Consider the following 20,013-nt stretch of genomic DNA (forward strand, 5'->3'; position numbering starts at 1 on the left):
CCCCATAAGAAGACCCTCCTCAGCCACATGGTTATTGGCGGCGGTCATGGGCGTCGTAATGGGGGGGGGGCAAGGGGGCAGCTTGCCCCCTGCAAAGATGAGAGAGGCGCCTATCAATTTCACCAGAGGAGCGGCAGACGGTCAGATCACGTGAAATACCGCTGCTGCACTCCCTGCTTCCTCATCCTCACTGGGGATCAGTGCGGGACGCACATTGTGCCACCTCCTCCCACACACAGTGGCTCAGCCTCTGCATTGCGGTGGCTCCTCCGATGCACTCCACAGTAGCAGAAGTGACAGTACTAGCCCAGGGTCGGGTCCTCATCAGGCGAGGCTGTCCTAGCCGATGCCTGTACTATCCCTGTTCTTCGGTGTGGGTCTCCTGGCAAGCCATCTGCAGACAGGTAGGGGGATCACACTCACTCAGAGCTCCTCTGGTCAACGCTGGATCTTCTGCGCCGCCTCCTCAGCGGGATCACCTCCAGCACCAGGGTCCTGATCGTCAGGCACCGCTGCAGGCAGCCCTCACTCCAGCACAGTGGTCCTCCCAGCTCTCCTCCTCACAACAGTCCCTCAGTCAAGGCATTATGGGGAAAGGTTTTCCTGGTGAAGGGGATCTAGGCACTGGTGACCCCAGCCAGCAATCAACTAGGGGTAATTTTCCTGGGCTTCTGGTGCTTCTGGCCACAGGGGAGAGTCTGCCTGAGGCTGCACAGACTGAGAGGCCCCAGGGAGAAAGGGTGTGGGGGTCACTGCAGCCCTACTATAGAATCCCATGGGGCTGCACTAGGCTTGCCAACTTTCTGGCTGGCTAGCCCATGTGGAATGGGGTAGCTGTGTCTCCATTACAGGGGGCATGGTCTCATTGGAGGTGAACAGTTCAGGGGTATGGATACCCGATCGCATCATCCCGTCTCCACCCCTTCTATTCAGTGCTCTGATTAGCGCCATTGAATAGCGGAGGTAGGACTGCAATGGCGTGATTCAGCGCAGATTGCATTCTCGGCCTCCCAGGACCACCCACTGTGAAGGACAACTGTGGGGGTGAGGCTGGGTCTGGGAGTTTATTCTGTAGCATGCCTCCCAACATCTGGAGGCTGTGACCTGGGACTCCATGAGCGGCAAAGCTGCGCGGCGCTGAAAAGGGGGCATGGCCTACCGTAAAAAGGGCATGGCTTCACGTGAATGACGCGATCACGAGCCACGCCTTCCATTGCCATCACAGTGGGGGCATGGCCAGTGCTCTGTGAGCTGCTGGCCATGCCCCCAGTCCCTCTGCCTCACTGGAATAGATGCTGTGCGCATGCTCACAGCGTCTATTCACTGCTGCTCTGCTCTGAACTGAGCAAAGCAGCGAGTGCTAGGGAGCCTCCCAACTACTGAGGCCCGCGGGAGGGGCAGCAGGATGGACCCAAAAAAATGGTACTGTGCCGTGAAAATCGTGACAGTTGAGAGGTATGCTTTAGACTAGTCAGGTAGTGTATCTCTGGCTGCCCCCCCCCCCCCCCTCTCTATCCCTCTGCCACTCTCCCTCTCCTATCTCTTCCTGACACTGTCTCTCTGTCCCCTCCCTACACTCTCTCTCTTTGACATCATCTCCCTCACTCTCTCCCTCACTTTCTTCCTTACACTGTCTCTCCCTGGCACTCTCTCTCTCTCTGTGACAATGTCTCGCCGTCTCTCAATGATGCTGCGTCTAGCTCTCTCTCCCTGATGGCACTGTCTCTCTCTCTCCCTGACACTCTGTCTGTCTCTTTGACACTGTCTCTTCCTCTCACTCCCTGACACTGTCTCTCCCTCTCTCTCTCTCTGATTATGTCGTCTCTCTGACACTGTCTCTCCCCGACACACTCTCTCTCTCTTTCCCTGTCACTTTCTTTCTCCCTTAAGGGGGGCACACACTAGGCGACTTTAGCCTAAAAAATAAACGATAACGACATAAATGTCGTTATTGTTTATTTTTAGGCTTATATCGTCCAGTGTGTATGGGGGCAATATCGGTGACCAATGAACGATGCGTGCTCCTGCACGCCGTTCGGCGATCACCAATACTGAGCTGACATGTAGCTTAACCCGTCAATGTTGGGCTGTGCCGCGTGTTCTGGAATGCCGGCGTTGATGTCACTGATCGTTATCATTGAACAATAACGATCAGTGCGTACACACTATATCATTGAACGCTATATCGTTCAACGCCGGCATTTCCCCGTCACCTAGTGTATACCCGCCTTTACACCCTCTCTCTCGCTCCTATCTTTTGCTTATTCCCTCTTTTTCCATGAAACTCTCTCTCTCTCTCTTGCTCCCCTCTCTCTCTACCCCTGATACCTGCTTTGGCTTTCTCACTCTCTCCTGCTACTAAGGGGCATTGAAGTGACAACGGTGGGGGGCAGGGGAGGCCCTGTCAAGATATTTATATGGGAACCACAAAGTTTTAGTTACGCCCTGCCTTATACAATCGTGCATCAGCCGCCTTCTCACTGCCTATCCTCCCCTCCTCCCGCCTACCTCCCCCCTTCCCCCCACGGCCACCAAATATTTGCTGGACTACTGGCTACATGTGAGTGATGGCCTTGTAACCCGTCAGCGACCCTGCAGAACTGCTGCCTGGCCGGAGAGACAATGCAACCTCCTCCCGGAGACCTCCAGGTAACTGCTCTCCTGGGCACACATTCTGCTGATGATGATATACTTTCTCTCTCTCTCTCCACCCCATGTCTCTCTCTCTCCCCCATGTGTCTCTCTCTCTCTCTCTCCCCGTGTGTGAGTGTGTGTGTGTGTCTCTCTCTCTCTCTCCATTTGTGTCTCTTGCCATGTCTCTCTCGATTTTTGTTATGAGGTATAACACAGAGGGGGCGACATTTAGATATTTAGGGGTGCCAAACTGAAACTATATCTTGCCCCCCCCCCCCAACCTAAAAATGTTCTGACGCCACTGGCGGCGGTGGCACTGAAGGGGTTAACCCTCCATGCACGGCGCCATGCTTAAGAGACAATGGGCGCTAGGCGCCAATTTTAAATGGGAACAGAAAGAGGTGATCTCCCAGCGATGCTATATATAGACTCCAAATCCGTAAATGTTCCTGTTTCTTGAACACAGAACACAACATACAGTATATCCGTTAACTGGTAATGATAATTTCCACAGAAATTCCAACGTCACTTTTCTCAGTGACTGACCTTTATTAAATAGGATGCATTCACATAAAGGTTTCTTTCATATTTCATATAAACGACAATCCACGGCTTATCTACACCCGGCTTACCTTTAGGATAAGCCCTATATGCACTGAAAGGTTTCTTTTCCGGTTCTCATTAGTGTTGGAAACGTTGTTATCCCCAATCAAATCGCTCCAAAGTGACAGCAAATGGTGAAAAAAATGTCTTTATTCAAACAAACCCACCAATGATGTGGGAATAAAATCCAAGACAGATAAAAACAAAAACAAAAAATAAAAATAAAACACCACAAGAGGTACCCTAAATGCAATAGGGGCCACTTCCAATGGTACCGGTAGGAAGGACAGGGTATACAGGTCCTTGTGACCCAAAACCATTCAGTGATCGCAGGACGTAGCCAGTGAGGGCGGGAAGGCGTCCAGTCACACCTTGGACAACACCTTTAAATGTAATGGTTGATGCCCATATGACCACCATTACTTAGGGAGTGGTTGGAGGGGTGGGAATAAACTCAGTGTAGTACAATCTGGAGTGAACTTTAAAAAAAATTATCCTTCAAAGCTATACTAATTAGGCTCAGTAGAGAGATTGCACTCTTGCGTGTGTTGTTGTGTGGGTGCATATATGTGCGTGTGTATCCAATTGCATAGGGTTTTCTTATTTTTCTTACTGTAGCTTTAATGGGACTGGCACACAAACGTACAGTATATAAAGATATTGATATAAATTGCTATTCTGGACTTGGTAATTCTATTTTAGTTCACTATAGGGCGAAAACATCTATTATGCTATGAAATAGTGTGATACCTGCTGCCAACCATATGATGGCTATCTCAACAAACTGCCCCTGATAGAGACAAAGAAGTGATCCCAAATGGGAAACAAAGGAGAAAGGTGAACAGACAGATGCAGACTCATATAAACTTTAGCCCAGGAACACGGCCGGTTCAGAGGAACTGTGGACATAGATCGGGCTGATCTTGCTCTGTGTTATTTTTCAAGCCATGGGATAAATTCTAGAGAACACTCTCACTGTAAGTCATTCTCTGTAACTACCCGCACCTGACCAGTGGTTTAGAATGGCAAGCCAAAAGCCTGGAGATTAAAGGTAGTCCAGTTTAGAAGTTGAACATTGACTTGTAAGGTCTGGTAAAGAGCTTTTTTTCAGGACACTTTTTATTGCATTTATTCTGCTTATCCATGATCTGAACAAAAGGATGTGCCACAGTGCCTCCAAGTATCTCTTCAATCCCTGTAGGAAGTCTTTCAAATGAAATGCGTAGGGACAATGAAGGACATCTTTGTTAAGACTCTTGGAGGACTGCTTCTGTCTACAATCACTTTGTAGTAATACCCTCCTGAAAATTTGCTGTATATACAGCCTACTATTTATTGAGATACATCAGATTGGAAGATATTTATATTTTATATTTACATTTTATGATATATATGAATGGTATGGTACACTCGATAAACTGTGTAAGACCATTAGAACCACACTACAGAGGTCTTCACCTATAAGATCTGCCTTTTTCCTATAGAGAGAGATGCTCTCAACTGTACTGAGATGCCACCATGACTTAACTCAGGGTAGAAAGGGCTTACACAAGTAACCAGGTGATCGCAAGAAGTAGGCTGAAGAAGATGTAGTACAAATGCAGTACCAGTGGGCAGGAGGAAGATAACAGGCAAGGGTAACTGCAGAGAACCTGGTGGGACCCAGATACAGCGCTGAAGGCAATACTTGGACAAACAGGAGATGCAGAATGCAGGAGACTGTAGACCTGACTGGAAGGGCAAAGTGAAACCAGGCATCAGGATCAGCAAGCTTAAAACCAGGGCATGAAGCTATAACGGACATAGAGGCTAAGCCCTGCCTGCCTTTTAACACACACAGCAGCCAATCAGAATGTTCCAACAAAGACAGGCCCTTTGACTAAATAATATGCAGCAGATTTACAGCAGCACCTAGGAGAACAGTATTGTTAGTACCAGCTAAATAAAAAAACCAGCTGGGACACTCAAAGTGCAGACAATGCTCTCCGCATGCCCAACGGCTGTGCTCTTGAAACCCTGCCTCCTAGTAACGGACTGGACAAGCATGTCCAGAGGCTGTGCCCTGACATGACAATTTCATAGTGACGGCCAGGACCCGGAAGTCGATGATGAGCTGCTGCGCTGACTCTCTTACTTATTAGCGTTGTTTCTATATTTTACCATATGGTTTCTCCAGATTCCATTTTACACATTAATTCCTGAGATGGTTGGAATTCAGGAACCCATATTAAGAAGACTGCATCTGACTAATCATAGATAATCCTGATTTTATACATATTTTGTACGGGGTACACATATACATTTAAATATATTACATTATTAGCACCTCTACCTTTCTTTAATACAAAAGTTTAAAGTAAGACTGAAATGCTGGGTTATTATTTCCTGTGCTAGTCCTTGAGTGCTGCCACCATCATCTGTATGAAGATAAACACACGTGAGTAATACACACACTCATTATAGTACTAGGGGCAGATGTATTATAGCGGCACGGATATAGTACTGCTATAGCATTTCCTGCTTCGCCTCATTACCGAGACGAAGCAAGAAGGTACAGACAAGATGTATTATCATCTTGTCTGCCGGAGCGGGGGAGTGAAAACTCCACCCTCCTGCGATGCCAGTCTAAGCAGACAGTGCATCAGCTTAGTGTCTCTCTGACCAGCTGGCTCCACTGCGCATGTGTTATTATCACTATGATCTCCTGTGCACATCCTAGAGCTACACTTGAGTCATTATGAACAAACTACACTTGAGTCATTATGGGTTAAGCTATGGTATATAAGGAACAGTATAGGGTCAATATATAAAGGTTGAACTCGATGGACAACTTGTCTTTATTCAACCTCATTTACTATGTTACTCTGTCCCTGCTGTAGAGATAGGGTATCGGCACCTGCAGCTGTCAAAATCGATAGCTGCAGGTATCATACATTGCTCTGCACATCGGCATGCTATCTTTTAGATAGCAGCGCTGAAAATGACATGAGCGCATAGCCCCCCTGTCACTGGTCACTTTAATACATGGCGGTCACTTTAATACATGGGGGGAGCGGTATCAGCGCATATAACGTGCGCTGATACCACTTTCCCCCATACAGTATAGTTGTTTCATACATTTACATTATTTCTGTTTATGCTATATAAGTACAGATTACCAAGTTACTCATATTCTTTACTTAACAGTTCCCTAAAGAACACTTTTAAAAAATACTCTACCCCCACCACCACCACTCCACCCCACTCCCCATCCACCACCAAACCCACCCACCCATTCACCACCCCCTTACCACCACCCACCACCAAGGAACCACCCCACCTACCACAAAAAGAAAAAAAAAATACTCTACTGAAGTTACTACTGTACTTTTCAAAAACAAGTGATTGTGTCAGGACTCCCTATATATTATGTATACATCCTGTGTGTGTCACTAAAGAATGTTATAGATTTGTTTTCAGTTAAAGAAATGTTATGTACTTGAATTCAACTACTTTACAAGGAAACACCTGTGCATAACTCCTCTAACTCTGGACCTTTTGGTACACAAATCCTTAAACTAACCAGCACCAGTCACAGAAATAGTTTTCCACCTGCTCAAATAACAAGGATGATTTCTGGCACTAACATGCAGGGTTTGGGATTCTGGGAGCCTACACACTTGACCTGTTCTATTATTTGGTTATTTCCTGTTGTCACAGACAGATTCTGTTAACTCAATAACAAAACCACAAGACAATGTCTAAGCTCTAATGTCAGATTTATATGTGAAGTTCAGTGAGGCATATCATGCTAGATATGTCCATAAATTCTTTAATTAACAACAATAATACCCCTTTTACACCCCCAGCATATAAATGGGTTATTGTACATGAGTGTGCATAACCCGTGTTGCTGCTCGGTGTAAAAGGGCAGAGTTGGAATAATCCGGTATTCCAACTCGGGTAGTTTGCAGGGTTGAACACGGGTTCAACCCGGCAAACTGTGCTGTGTAAACGGGGGCCAGATCGCATTGACCCGGCTTCCCAATTACAGAGAATGTACGTTGCAGTGCTTGGAGATCATGTGATCTCCAAGCGGCGCCCCCGCCACATCACTGGCTACGTCACCAACCCGGCAATAAGCCGGGTAGTAGACGGCAGTGGAGAAGGGGGCTGACGCGGGTCGCAGCTGGGTAGCACCCGTGTCAGGCTCCCGGCTGCGACCCATGATTTCAGTGTAAAAGAGGTATACTTCAATGGCAAGTTCAATAGCCAAATGGAATCATGTCATTTCATGAGGATATAAATAACGTTTTTAGTGTCAAAAAGTTCCAATGTGCTTAATCCACTAGCAGATAGTGCTAGGCTTCCAAGAGTGCCTGTGATAAGGCCATATAGACAGGCAAGAACTTTCCATTTAATGAACGATGGCAAACGTGACCCTGCATGCGTTTTAAGAGGAGCAAGAGTTTCAATATACAGAGGCAGCAAAATCGCTTAAAGAAGATGTTCTTCGCCAAGGAGGGACATACTGGTATACATCTAAAACTAAAGTACTTCCTGGAAAAGTTGTCATTGCTTTGGAAAAACGTTTATACTTTTCTGGCAATCCTAACAGGAATGAAGTTTTCAACTTTTTAGAAGGAAAGGAAAACTTCTACAACCTTAACTAACCAATCATACTGATTTAATCCATTCACTATAAAGAATATGGATACTATTTTATGAACATTTCTATTTCCATCACATTTGCACACATGCCACATTGGATAGCAAATGTATGCTGGGTCCCATATATATATGAGCATGACCTGTAAAAGTAATTTGAAGGTCAGATCTGATGATAATAATAATAATAATAATAATAATTTTATTTAAATAGCGCTCTTTCTCCAATAGGACTCAAGGCACTTGATGTAGGCCAGTTTCATAAAGAACACGCATTGACTCACAAAAGTACATGTCTACTTGTTAGGCAGTAGAGAATTGCACTATGAAATGTATTTTCTGCATTACGCTCTTAGCTACAACATGTATTATGTTGTATATTCTACGTACTGTAAGATAAATTCTACAAGTATGCCTGTACTGTATATGCACTATTTTATGTATAACTTTAAAGTATAAATAAAATAATTGGTTCCCTGTTTTATGGGCTCTTTATATCATGCTGCACTTGTGGTGCTGTCACACGAGATTAGATTTTTATACATTCTTACAAGGATGATTGATAGTCAACATGGTTATTGCAACATGAATGAAAACTGGCATTTCCTGTTAACATTTAATGTGCTGATATAAAATATAATACTAAAAATGTTCTTTCACATTACACTTTTAGATACAAGCAAAAATATCTTTAAAAACACTTGAAAATGCTTAACATTTATGAGTGTTGCCTGAAAGCGAACTTCCTCCCTTTCTATGATGAATTTATCTCTAAAACTGAACACTACATTTTCGACCCTCCCCTGTCTGTGTTAAGGGGCTGTTTCGGGAGGGTACTAGTCAATAAAGTTTGTCTACATTTGAACCAAATACAATACAAATGTATACTCTAGGATAGTGGTTCTCAACCTCGGTCCTCAAGTACCCCCAACAGTTCATGCTTTCCAGGCCTCCTCACAGGATTGAAAGTGAAATAATTTGCTCCACCTGTGGGTCTTTTATAATGTGTCAGTGAGTAATGAATACACCTGTTCGACTGCTAGGTGACCTGGAAAACATGAACTGTTGGGGGTACTTGAGGACCGAGGTTGAGAACCAGAGCTCTAGGAGACAGTTTTGTTTTATATGCTGCAGTGACAGTTTGTCTAGTTTGAGTGTGGTTTTGTTTTGCACATGTATAATTTAGCCAAACAGCTTTTCATACAATTTACAGTGAAATCACAGCGTAGGTCAGTCATGCAGAAGCTAATGTATGCTGATTATGATTATTTTGGCTTCATGTGGGAGTACAAGATAAAAATTGGGCAACACATATGTGCTGTATAATGTGCTATGTACTGTAAGTCTGATGAAATAGATGAAGGGAACAAGAATAGTATGGCTTTTGCAGTTCCAATGGTCTGGTAATAACCAACCACTTACACAGAAGATTGTTATTTCTAACAATAAACTGAGGGTTTTTCAGAGAAAAGTAAAGTTAATATTGAATATCCCAATCCCCCAATTGCAACAAGACCAGTGACACATACAAGAGAACTCATGATTCCTGTTCCTCCGTCTAACTCAGGGCCGTAACTACGGGTGTGCCAGGTGTGCCTGGCATACAGCGCAGTCGCCCTGAGGGCGCAACTGGCCGCATCCCCTGTCCAAGGGGACTTTAGTCAGCTGCATTGTAATGAGTCAATTACAAGCCGATTGCGTGTGCGCGGAGAGGAGCAGCAGCTCCGGGGACAGTGGAGAAGGAGGAGGAGGGAGGGGGACTTGGGAGCCACAGCAGCGCACTGTAATTGGTAGTGGCGCCACTGCAGCTGTCCCTCTCCTTCCACATAGGCTGGCCGCCGCTGCTGTGAATGCTGAGATGGGGGAAGCGCATCCCAGCATTAACAGCTGCGGCGGCCAGCCTATGTAGTAGGAGAGGGACAGCTGCAGCGGCGCCGCCACCAATTACAGTGCACTGCTGCGGCTCCCGAATCCCCCTCCCTCCTCCTCCTTCTCCCCTGCTGGGGATCTGCCTGCACCGAGGAGCCTGACTGTCTGCCGTAATGTATAAAAAGGGGGACTGTCTGCCATAACGTGTAAAAAGTTGGACTGTCTGCCGTAATGTGTAAAAAGGGGGACTGTCTGCCGTAATGTGTAAAAAGGGGGACTGTCTGCCGTAATGTGTAAAAAAGGGGGACTGTCTGCTGTAATGTGTAAAAAGGGGACGCTGTCTGCAGTAATGTGTAAAAAGGGGACTCTCCCTGCCGTAATGTGTAAAAAGGGGGACTGTCTGCCGTAATGTGTAAAAAGGGGGACTGTCTGCCGTAATGTGTAAAAAAGGGGGACTGTCTGCCGTAATGTGTAAAAAGGGGACGCTGTCTGCCGTAATGTGTAAAAAGGGGGACTGTATGCCGTAATGTGTAAAAAGGGGGCGCTGTCTGCAGTAATGTGTAAAAGGGGCTCTACCTGGTGTAGTGGCGCTACTGTGCAGCGTAATTTGCATAATGGAGACTACTGTACACCATAATATGAATTGGTATTATTTTCCCCATGAAGCCACGCCCCTATATTTTTGACGCACGCTCTGCCCATATTTTACATAAGGAGGTGTGTGTGTGTGGGGGGGGGGGCACCAATGCCGTTTTTTCCACACAACGCTAAAATGTCTAGTTGCGGCACTGGTCTAACTGGGAGCATTTTGCCATTCCACAAGAGCAAAAATCACCTGAGCCCACTGCTGGTCCCTCTGCAACATGCAATCCCAGTTACGAGCATGACTAAAATACACAGTTAATTAAGCAAAATGACTTAGAGATTTGAAACTATTAAAGCAACTGGCCAACATTTTAGGATCCCGGTTGCTCATATAGAATTTGCTAAAGACACAAGGATTTTTGTGTTTAGAAAATGACGTGAAGACCTTGCATTGTACTATGAAATGCAAGGCCCACTTTGCATCTGCAAACATGTAAATGGATTCATGGATGAACTAGGGTTTCAGTGTAAACCTGAAGAGTGGAGATTATTCATTGATTCTTCCTACACCGAGTTTAAAAGGAAAACAGAATGACAGACATGGGAATGGAGAGAGTTAAACCTCCTGTGATGGGTGTGGACCAAAATGGCATGACAGGTTACATCCAATTATAGGTAGGGGAGGGATCAGTATATATAGGGGATGCATAGGGCATTAGGGGTCTCTTTTAGTTTGCCTTCCTTGCTGGTGAGTGTATGCTGTCCTGATTAGGTCAGTTCTAGGAGATTTAGGTAGTGCTTTGAGTGTTTTAGTATACTTTTGCTGTTGCCTTTAGCTTTACTTAGCTTTGAGGGGATTCAGCACTCCGTTCACCTCCCCCTCCTTGTCCCTTCTTGTGTCATGGCTGTGGGGGCCAGCGACCTCGGCCGCCCGTTCTGCCTCCTCGTCCGCCGTCACGCGTGGCAGCGGTGGGTCGAGCTCGATCTCCCCTGCCGCAGTTGCCGGAGCCGTTTTTTGGGTCCGGTCGCGGGTGGCAGGGGGGGGCGCCAGTACGCGGCTAGGGAGGGACGCGGGGGGGGGGGGGAGCGCGCGCGGCAGGGGTCGCGCGCGGCTGTCCCTGCTGCTTCTGGCCCCTCTCGCGCACGTGTGCTCGCAGCGGCGGCTTTTGATGGTCTCTCTCCCCTGCTGCCTCCCTCAGTGCCGGAGTCCGGCCGGGGACGGCGGAGGGGGCAGGGGGCGGGCCGTATTGATTACACTGATAATTCTGATGATGCTTTGGCTGAGGGGGCTGCTTTCCCTATCGCTCTGGGGAGCTCCAGGTTTCTGAAACCTGGAGCCTCCCAGCTGGGGGCTGGTATTGGAGCGCAGGTTCGGGCTGGCAGTGGCGGCCGGGCATTGGAGGGTGGGATGAGTGAAGGGAGCAGAGTGCGGAGGGCAGGACAGGGGGTCAGAGGGAGGACCGGCAGGTCACCCAGGCAATCTGACATTTTAGGGGTAGGGCCCTCTCCGGCACCTTATGTAGGCCAGAGTAGGAGGCGGAGTGGGGCCCCGGAGGCCCCGGAAGTCTCGCTTGGCAGTGGCCGGGAGGATAGAGGCGAACGGGGGGCCACTGGGGACCTGGCATCTACACTGTCATCAGTGGCGTCGGATTTGGCCCCATTGGTGGCAGCTGCCTCCCCAGGCTCGGTGTGTTCTGCGGGCTCGTGTGGGGTTAGGGGGGCTTCTGCCGCGCCGTCGGGATCGGCGGTGCGGCGGATAGAGCGCGCTTGCCAGGAGTTGCAGGAGGCCGCGGCGCAGTTGGGCAACCCACCAACGGGGGTATCTCGGATCGGTTTGCCGGTCCCGGCAGGGGTTTCCGGTCCCGTTCTTTGTTTTCTTTTTCAGGAGGGCTTGGCGAGATGGAAGATGATGGGGACGAGGATTTTGAGATTCACACAGTTCTGGCATCCGAGTCAGAGCGGTCGTCATCGTCAGGTGAGGTGGAGGTTTCGGCATCGGGCTCCTCAGCGCGCACTAGTTCTGACAGTTCCTCCTCTTCGTCATCGTTATCGTCGCAAGCGTCCAAGGTTAGTAGCACGACTAGAGCGAAGAAGCGGGCTGCCAAGTACGCAAGAAAGGCGGCTGGGCAGCGGGAGAAGCGGAAGAGGTGCAAGCAGCTTAGTGAGAGCGACCGCAGGGCCAAGAAGCGCCGTAATTTGCCGGGAGTGGTGCACTGTGACTATACGGCAGTGTTAAGGGGGTTGCGGGATAGCTGCCGTAGGAAAATTGGTAGAGGCGATTACGTGGCTTTGTTCGTGCTGGCTAAGGATGCTAAGAGAGAGTATAAGGCAGCCAAAGCTAAGAAGGGCATAGGAGCTGAGGCGTTCCGGTTGTTTGACAATTGGCTGGCTGGCTTCTGCGTCTTTGCGGCGTGTTATTTGGAGGATAGGCCGGGTGAGCACATGAATGTCATCCGGTACTTGCACCTGATACACGATATGCAGCGGACATATAATTGATTTTGGGTGCAAAGACGTGGAGGTATGGCTTCAGGTCACTCGAGCTTCTCAAGCTGCAAAGGATGTTCAGCACGCTGGGTCAGCTGGTCAGCTGCCCAGGGAGCTAGCGCGGAGGCGGGGTCGAATAGGAAAGGTAGAGCTGCTACTCGCGGGGGGGGGGAGGGGAGGCGCCGTCGAAGGGTAAATGCTTCGCTTATAATAACGTGACCTGTTCCTTCGGCAGGCAGTAACGTTTTCGACACTCATGCTTGCAATGCGGCGGTTTTCACCCGGCCTCCAACTGTTTTAAGGGGAGTCGGCAGGGGCCAAGAGACGGTAAGCAAGGCTTTGGTAAAACTCCTGGGAGCGGGAGTGCTCAGCAGGGCTCCAACGCCAATTAAGTTGGATGCCATGTCCAAATGACTTGGCTGGTATCCGGATAGGCAAGTCGCTAGTTTTTTGTCTCAAGGGTTCTAGTTTGGTTTCCGCCTGCCGGTTGCGGGCGACGTAAGTGTTAGGGCCCTCAGGAATCTTCAATCCGCTCGCACTTTTCTGTCAGTTTTGCACAAAAAAGTGGAGAAAGAAGTGCGACTGGGTAGGAGGGTAGGCCCATTTCCTCTGCCCCCGTTGGATGATTTGGTTATTTCTCCTATGGGGGTGGTCCCTAAGAAGACTCCGGGTGCCTTTCGGCTCATTCAGCATCTCTCTTACCCGTCGGGGTCGTCAGTCAACGACGCAATACCGCAGGAACAATGTTCGGTGGTGTACCAGTCGTTTGCTGAGGCGCTGGGAATTGTTCAGACTTATGGCCCTGGAGCCCTGATGGCTAAGATTGATGTTGAATCCACATTTAGGTTGCTTCCATTGCATCTGGACTTTTATGGGTTTTCGGATTGGCGCGGAATATTTAATTGACAAATGTTTGCCAATGGGATGTTCCGTTTCCTGCTCATTCTTCGAAAAGTTTAGCACGGGTTTGCACTGGTGCGTTGAGTCTTCTACGGGAGGTCCTGGGGTAGCACATTACCTTGATGATTTCCTGTGCGTGGGACCGGCGAATTCCCCGCGCTGCAGCGATTTGTTGTTTAGCACCCGAGCTCTGTTTTATTACTTTGGCGTCCCTGTGGCCGAGGATAAAACGGAGGGGCCAGTCTCCTGTTTGTCATTTTTAGGGATTGAAATCGGCACGGTGGCGGGCTCCTGCCGCCTTCCGCAGGCCAAGGTTGCCAAGCTTTGCGAGGTTATCGGGCAGTTCGTGGCGTCACACAAGGTTACACTGCGGCAGGCGCAGTCTTTGTTGGGCCTCTTGAACTTTGCTTGTCGGGTCATCCCGATGGGCAGGGTTTTTTGCCGAAAGTTGGAAAGGATGATGGCGGGGTGTGCCAGACTGCATCACTTCATTTGCTTGTCCTCTGAGATTAAGAGGGACTTGGCCGATTGGGCCTCGTTCCTGGAGGGATTCAATGGGGTGCGTATCTGGTTGGCCCTAACAGTTGACAATGCTGGATTGCAGCTATTTACCGACGCGACGGGTTCCTCTGGGTTCGGATGCTACCTAGAGGGATCTTGGTGTGTGGCCCCTTGGCCTGAGGAATGGTCTCGCATAGGTTTTACTAAGGACCTTTTGCTGCTTGAGCTTTTCCCCATCATGGTGGCCTTGGAGGTTTGGGGTGAGCGTCTGGCCAATCGCAGCATTTTGTTCAGATGCGACAATCTGGGCGTGGTGCACGCGATTAATAATCATAGGGCCAAGTCGCTTGTGGTATTGAGGGTGCTTGCGCAGCTGTTGCTGACGTGCTTGCGTCGGAATGTATGGTTTCGATCGCAGCATGTTCCAGGAATTGAGAACGGAATTGCCGCCGCGTTGTCCCGCGGGCAGTGGGGAAGATTTCGGCATTTAGCACCCGAGGCCGATGCGCAGGGTTTTTCAATGTCCTGATTATGTCTGGCAGGTGATCGGTCCGGACTGGAGAGCTTAGCGATGCGATCAGTAGCTCCGAACACGCTCAAGGCTTACAGTCAAGCTTGGAGTGAGTGGGAAGAGTTTGTCCAAGAGCGGGGGCAAGAAGGTAAGAGCAGGCATCGGCTGATGTTTTCTTTTATTTGGCAGCTTTTTGTCACGGGTAGGTCTAGAGCCGTGGTGTCACGGTACCTGGCAGGGATTTCATTTTTTAGTAAACTAAAGGGTTTTCCTGACATGACAAAGAGCGGCCTCCTTGCAAAGGTGATGAAAGGGTGGGCGCGTGTGGCGCCAGCTCCGCCGGATAGGCGGCGTCCGATCGATGCGGCTCTGCTGCCGGCGGTCATCTGTGCGGTGGCCGAGGTCGCGTCTTCACTTTTTGAGACGTTGTTGTTCGAGTTGGCGTTCTCCATGGCTTATCATTGGGCCTTTCGGGTTTCGGAACTGGTGGCACCTTCTAAATGTACAGATTCGCGCATGCTCCGAGACGATGTGGTGGTGGGTGAGAGGTCTTTGCTGTGTAGACTGCGTCGCTCTAAGACGGACCAAGTGGGTAGAGGGCGATGGGTCACTTTGGTTTCATCTTTGGATGAGCGCATTTGCCCGGTAAAGTTGGCAATGAGATATGCGGCAGTACGGCCCGATGCGAGGGGATCCTTGCTGCTGCATTATGACGGTTTACCATTGACGAAGTATTAATTTCGCTGGATGCTGAGTCGCTGTCTGGCCGGCTTGGGCCTTTCACCCTCTGCTTTTGGTATGCATTCCTTTCGAATCCGGGCTGTGATGACGGCTGCGTCGGCGGGTTTTTCCGTTGCGGAGATTCAGGCGGTGGGGCGCTGGAAGTCTTCCAGTTACAAGCGATATATTCACCCGGTTTTATGAGTTCCTGTTTTAGCAAGTGTTAAGAGGGTTACTGTTGGATTTGTTGTGTCCGTCATTGTTCAGTTTGTATCCATTTGTCTCCCCTGTTCATCCTACTCAGGGATTAGCTACTCGTCACTGCTGGCAGTGGGGGTCTGGAGTTCTTTTGCACTTTTTGCCTGACCTGATGGACTGAATTTCAATTTCACCATAATTTGGCTGACTTGTTCCAATTAAAAGTCCCTTGGCAGGTTTTTTAAACTTTCACTTCCATCTGAGTTCTTCTATGTTTTCCCCACTTCCACCCCCCCCCCCCCTTTTTACTTTTGCTTTGTTTTATTTGATCTTTCCCTATGTGCCTTTATGTTACGCTTCGATTGGCTTGAAGCTTGTTTAGCACGGCTAGGCCGTGTCTCAATGAGACATGAAAACCTTTTTTCTTTTTGGCAGATCCTTCAGGTTAAGTCATGTATTAAGCTCATGTTAGGACATTTACTAACCTACTTTTTATTCCTTTCCTTCACTTTAAGTTGGGTGGAAGACGAGTTGTCAGTATGGGTAGTCGCTCACTCTTTTGTTTACTGGGCAGCCAGGTTTTTGGCCTCGGAAGGGGCGCGTTTTTCCCCCCAGGCTCATAGTGTTCGTTGGCTTGGTTGGCATGGAATGATGTGGCATGAGTTGAAGGGTAGGTTGGTGAGTCAAGCCAGGGAGCATGGAGTCCCTAGGGTCCTGGTTGTCCATTTGGGTGGTAACGATCTGGGTAAGAGGACGTCTTTAGATTTGAGATGGTCCATGGTGGAAGATTTGTCAAGTATTGGCACAGCTAGGCCTAGCTGTGTTTTGGTGTTCTCCATGATTGTGCCAAGGTTGCGTTGGCGAGGAGTGGGGGATGGTCGCCCTATTGATGAGGCCAGGCAAAAGGTGAATTCAGCGGTAGCGAAGTGGGTTTTGGCTCACGGAGGGTCAGTGGTTCGCCACGCTAGGATTCGGTTCCATGACACTCACCTTTTTCGGCCTGATGGTGTACATTTGTCCAAGGAAGGGATGATGTTTTTCCTGGAGGATCTGTTTGAGGGTTTGCAGGAGTTAGGTTGAGGGTATGGTGGTGGTGCGAAGCCTCTGTAGAAGAGTCTTTCACTGTTGGCGGAAAAGAACGGCAGGTTCTAGTTTGGCTTGTTAGTCACAGTTTTTACGGTGTTGGGGTGGTTTAGGTGCACTCACCTCCATTGACTTTTAAGGCAGCTAGATCACCAGACAGGGGGCAGCGTCATCACCCATCAGGGTGGGCAGTCAGCGTGGAGGTCTGAGTTGGATACCTATGTGTGGTTTTTGTGGTAGATTAAGATTGTTTTAGTTTTAATGTCTTTGAGGTTATCTTCAGTGGGTTTTTAGCCGTTCTTTTTTTTGCCACCATATTCGGTTAATATTATATGCTAATTTAATTTTTTCTTTTACAGGTTTTTCTAGTGGTTAGGGTTACAATAAATAGCTAACAATTTTCTGCCAAATTCAAGTCTCCGTGTCTTTATTCTTAGTATAAGGGTATGGGATGTTTTTACTGTTAGAATGGAGGCACACATCAGCCATTAGGAGGTTTAGCCTTGTTTTACATATACCATTGACTAATTCGGTAGCTATGAAAGAAACTTCCGATGAATATCTTGTTAAATGCCATCAACTATAATATATTTTGCTGATAAATCTGTGCTGATTAGAAAGTTATTGCTTGGACTGCAGGGTGGTATAACTAAGTATTGTTGTTTTCTGTGTTTATGGGATAATAAAGCAACAAGTTTGTTCACGGAAAGCACAATATCAAGCATGCACCTTCAGTGAAACCTGGAATGGTTCTTCTCCCTCCATTACATATTAGGTTACGTCCCATGAAAAAGATTGTAAAGACAATGCACAAAAATGGTGAAAGTTTTGAGTATTCAAAAGGTCAGTTTCCACAATTGAGTGATACTAAGTTGAAGGAAGGTAGGCAGGGTTGGACTGACCCACAGGTGTAAAGGGGAATCCCCGGTGGGTGCCACTGACCCTAGGTGTCAGGGTCTAGACTGTACACTGAAATTATGCATTCTTACTCTACTAGAGGGTCAGTAAAATAGCCGAGCAGGTCCATGGATGAACATGAGCACTTGGTTTCTGTCTATGGAAACCAGCTTTAGCCCTCTTGCCAAACAAAGTAGGTATTCCTGACTCTTGACACATCCTGTCCCCTTCTTTGTAAAGGGACACTGTTGTTTTCAGGTTGACTATTTCCTCTGTAATAGTTGTCATGGTTTTTGTTATGACTGTTTGTCTAGTATTATCCCTCCTTTAAGCCACACGGGGCCTAAATCAGACCTGATCGCAGCAGAAAACTTGTTCTCTTAAGGGCAAAACCATGTGCACTGCAGGGGAGGCAGATATAACATGTGCAGAGAGAGTTAGATTTGGGTGGGGTGTGTTCAAGCTGAAATCTAAATTGCAGTGGAAAAATAAAGCAGCCAGTATTTACCCTGCACAGAAACAATATAATCCACCCAAATCTAACTCTCTCTGCACATGTTATATCTGCCACACCTGCAGTGCACATGGTTTTTGTCCATTAAAGAATAATTTTGCTGCTGCGATCAGGTCTGAATTAGGCCCTCAGTCAGTTTACATTGCTAAAATAATGCACATTTTTAAACGAAGAACACATGACTATAACATAAAACTTTTAACTTTTTGTTTTCAGTCTGTGTAGTCCAAATCATTCTATTTTCTTCATGTTGTCAAAAATGAGTTTGAATGTGTTGACTAGTGTTCTTTTCTCCAGTTTTGATAAGTAAAAGTTGCATGAAGAAGATCTCCTTTATTACTTACCTATAGCCTTTGTGTAGTGTCTTGCACCAAGCAACAACTCTGGAGCTCTGTACCAAAACGTAACCACCACTGGATCCAAATCTGCTAGTGGTTTCAATGGAGAATTGAATAATCGAGCAAAGCCCATGTCAGCTACAACAGAATAATATTATTATGTTTATTTACACAAGAAAATGTAAAAATAAATAAATAATAAACACACAAAGCTAATTTCTGTATTAATACATTAACTAAGAAGACAAAATAGCACTTGCTTACTCAAGGAACATTTCTATAGTAAATAAATGCTAGTGATTACTGAAAAATATATGACAATACATTATATAGTTTTATATACAGATAAATATATGAGGATGGTAGAACACCACCACTAACTCATACTTACCTCTCTTCTGTGAGCTAGGAAGAGGACAGAACCCTGACGTTTATAGTGATGGTGGCAGACTGGGATGGCGATTATTAGGTCGACATGAGTTATGTCGACATACATTGGGTCGACCACATTTGGTCGACATGCATTATGTCGACATGATCACTGGGTCGACGTGGTCATTAGGTCAACATGGAAAAAGGTCGACATGAGTTTTCACAATTTTTGCCATTTTTTTACCTTTTTCATACTTAACGATCCACGTGGACTACAATTGGAAACGGTAACCTGTGCCGAGCACAGCGAGGCATGGTGCCGCGAGCCATGCGAGGGGTTACGGTGCACTAATTGGGGTTCCCCATCACTTTTCGAAGTAAACGCCACCCTAAAAAGTTAAAAAACTCCTGTTGACCTTTTTCCATGTCGACCTAGCACACGTCGACCTAATGCATGTCGACCAAACATGGTCGACCCAATGCATGTCGACCTAATGAACCACACCCGGCAGACTGGTGCAAATTTATGATTTCACAAACTGTGACATGTTCAGATATGGAACAGTGTGACTTGCTAACATACAATGCTTTTCCTTGAGAACTGTTTGCCTTGTGGCAGCTATTTTTACTATCGTCTCAAAAGGTCTGAGATATAGCTTTTGGGATGCCAGAGGAGACAAAGGGCCTAATTCAAACCTGATTGTAGCAGCAAATTTGTTAGCAGTTGGGCAAAACCATGTGCACTGCAGGTGGGGCAGATATAACATGTGCAGAGAGAGTTAGATTTGGGTTGGGTGTGTTCAAACTGAAATCTACATTGCAGTGTAAAAATAAAGCCGCCAGTACTTACCCTGCACAGAAACAAAATAACCCACCCAAATCTAACTCTCTCTGCAAATGTTATATCTGCCCCCCCCTGCAGTGCACATGGGGGGTAATTCCAAGTTGATCGCAGCAGGAATTTTTTTTAGCAGTTAGGCAAAACCATGTGCACTGCAGGCGGGGCAGATATAACATTTGCAGAGAGAGTTAGATTTGGGTGTGGTGAGTTCAATCTGCAATCTAAATTGCAGTGTAAAAATAAAGCAGCCAGTATTTACCCTGCACAGAAACAAAATAACCCACCCAAATCTAACTCTCTCTGCAAATGTTAT

General features: G+C 47.3%; 1 protein-coding gene across 2 annotated transcripts in view; it reads right to left on the reverse strand.

Annotated features, from left to right (window-relative positions):
* The window catches only part of CDK19 (cyclin dependent kinase 19), a 589,804-nt gene that overhangs the window by 105,722 nt on the left and 464,069 nt on the right, over positions 1–20,013 (reverse strand). For both annotated transcript variants that reach the window (XM_063917135.1, XM_063917136.1), the window contains exon 6: positions 18,494–18,625. In XM_063917135.1, the coding sequence (XP_063773205.1) occupies positions 18,494–18,625 (132 nt within the window). The remainder of the gene's footprint in view (positions 1–18,493; positions 18,626–20,013) is intronic.

Source organism: Pseudophryne corroboree, chromosome 4 (genome assembly GCF_028390025.1).
Source record: "Pseudophryne corroboree isolate aPseCor3 chromosome 4, aPseCor3.hap2, whole genome shotgun sequence".
Classification (NCBI taxonomy): domain Eukaryota; kingdom Metazoa; phylum Chordata; class Amphibia; order Anura; family Myobatrachidae; genus Pseudophryne; species Pseudophryne corroboree.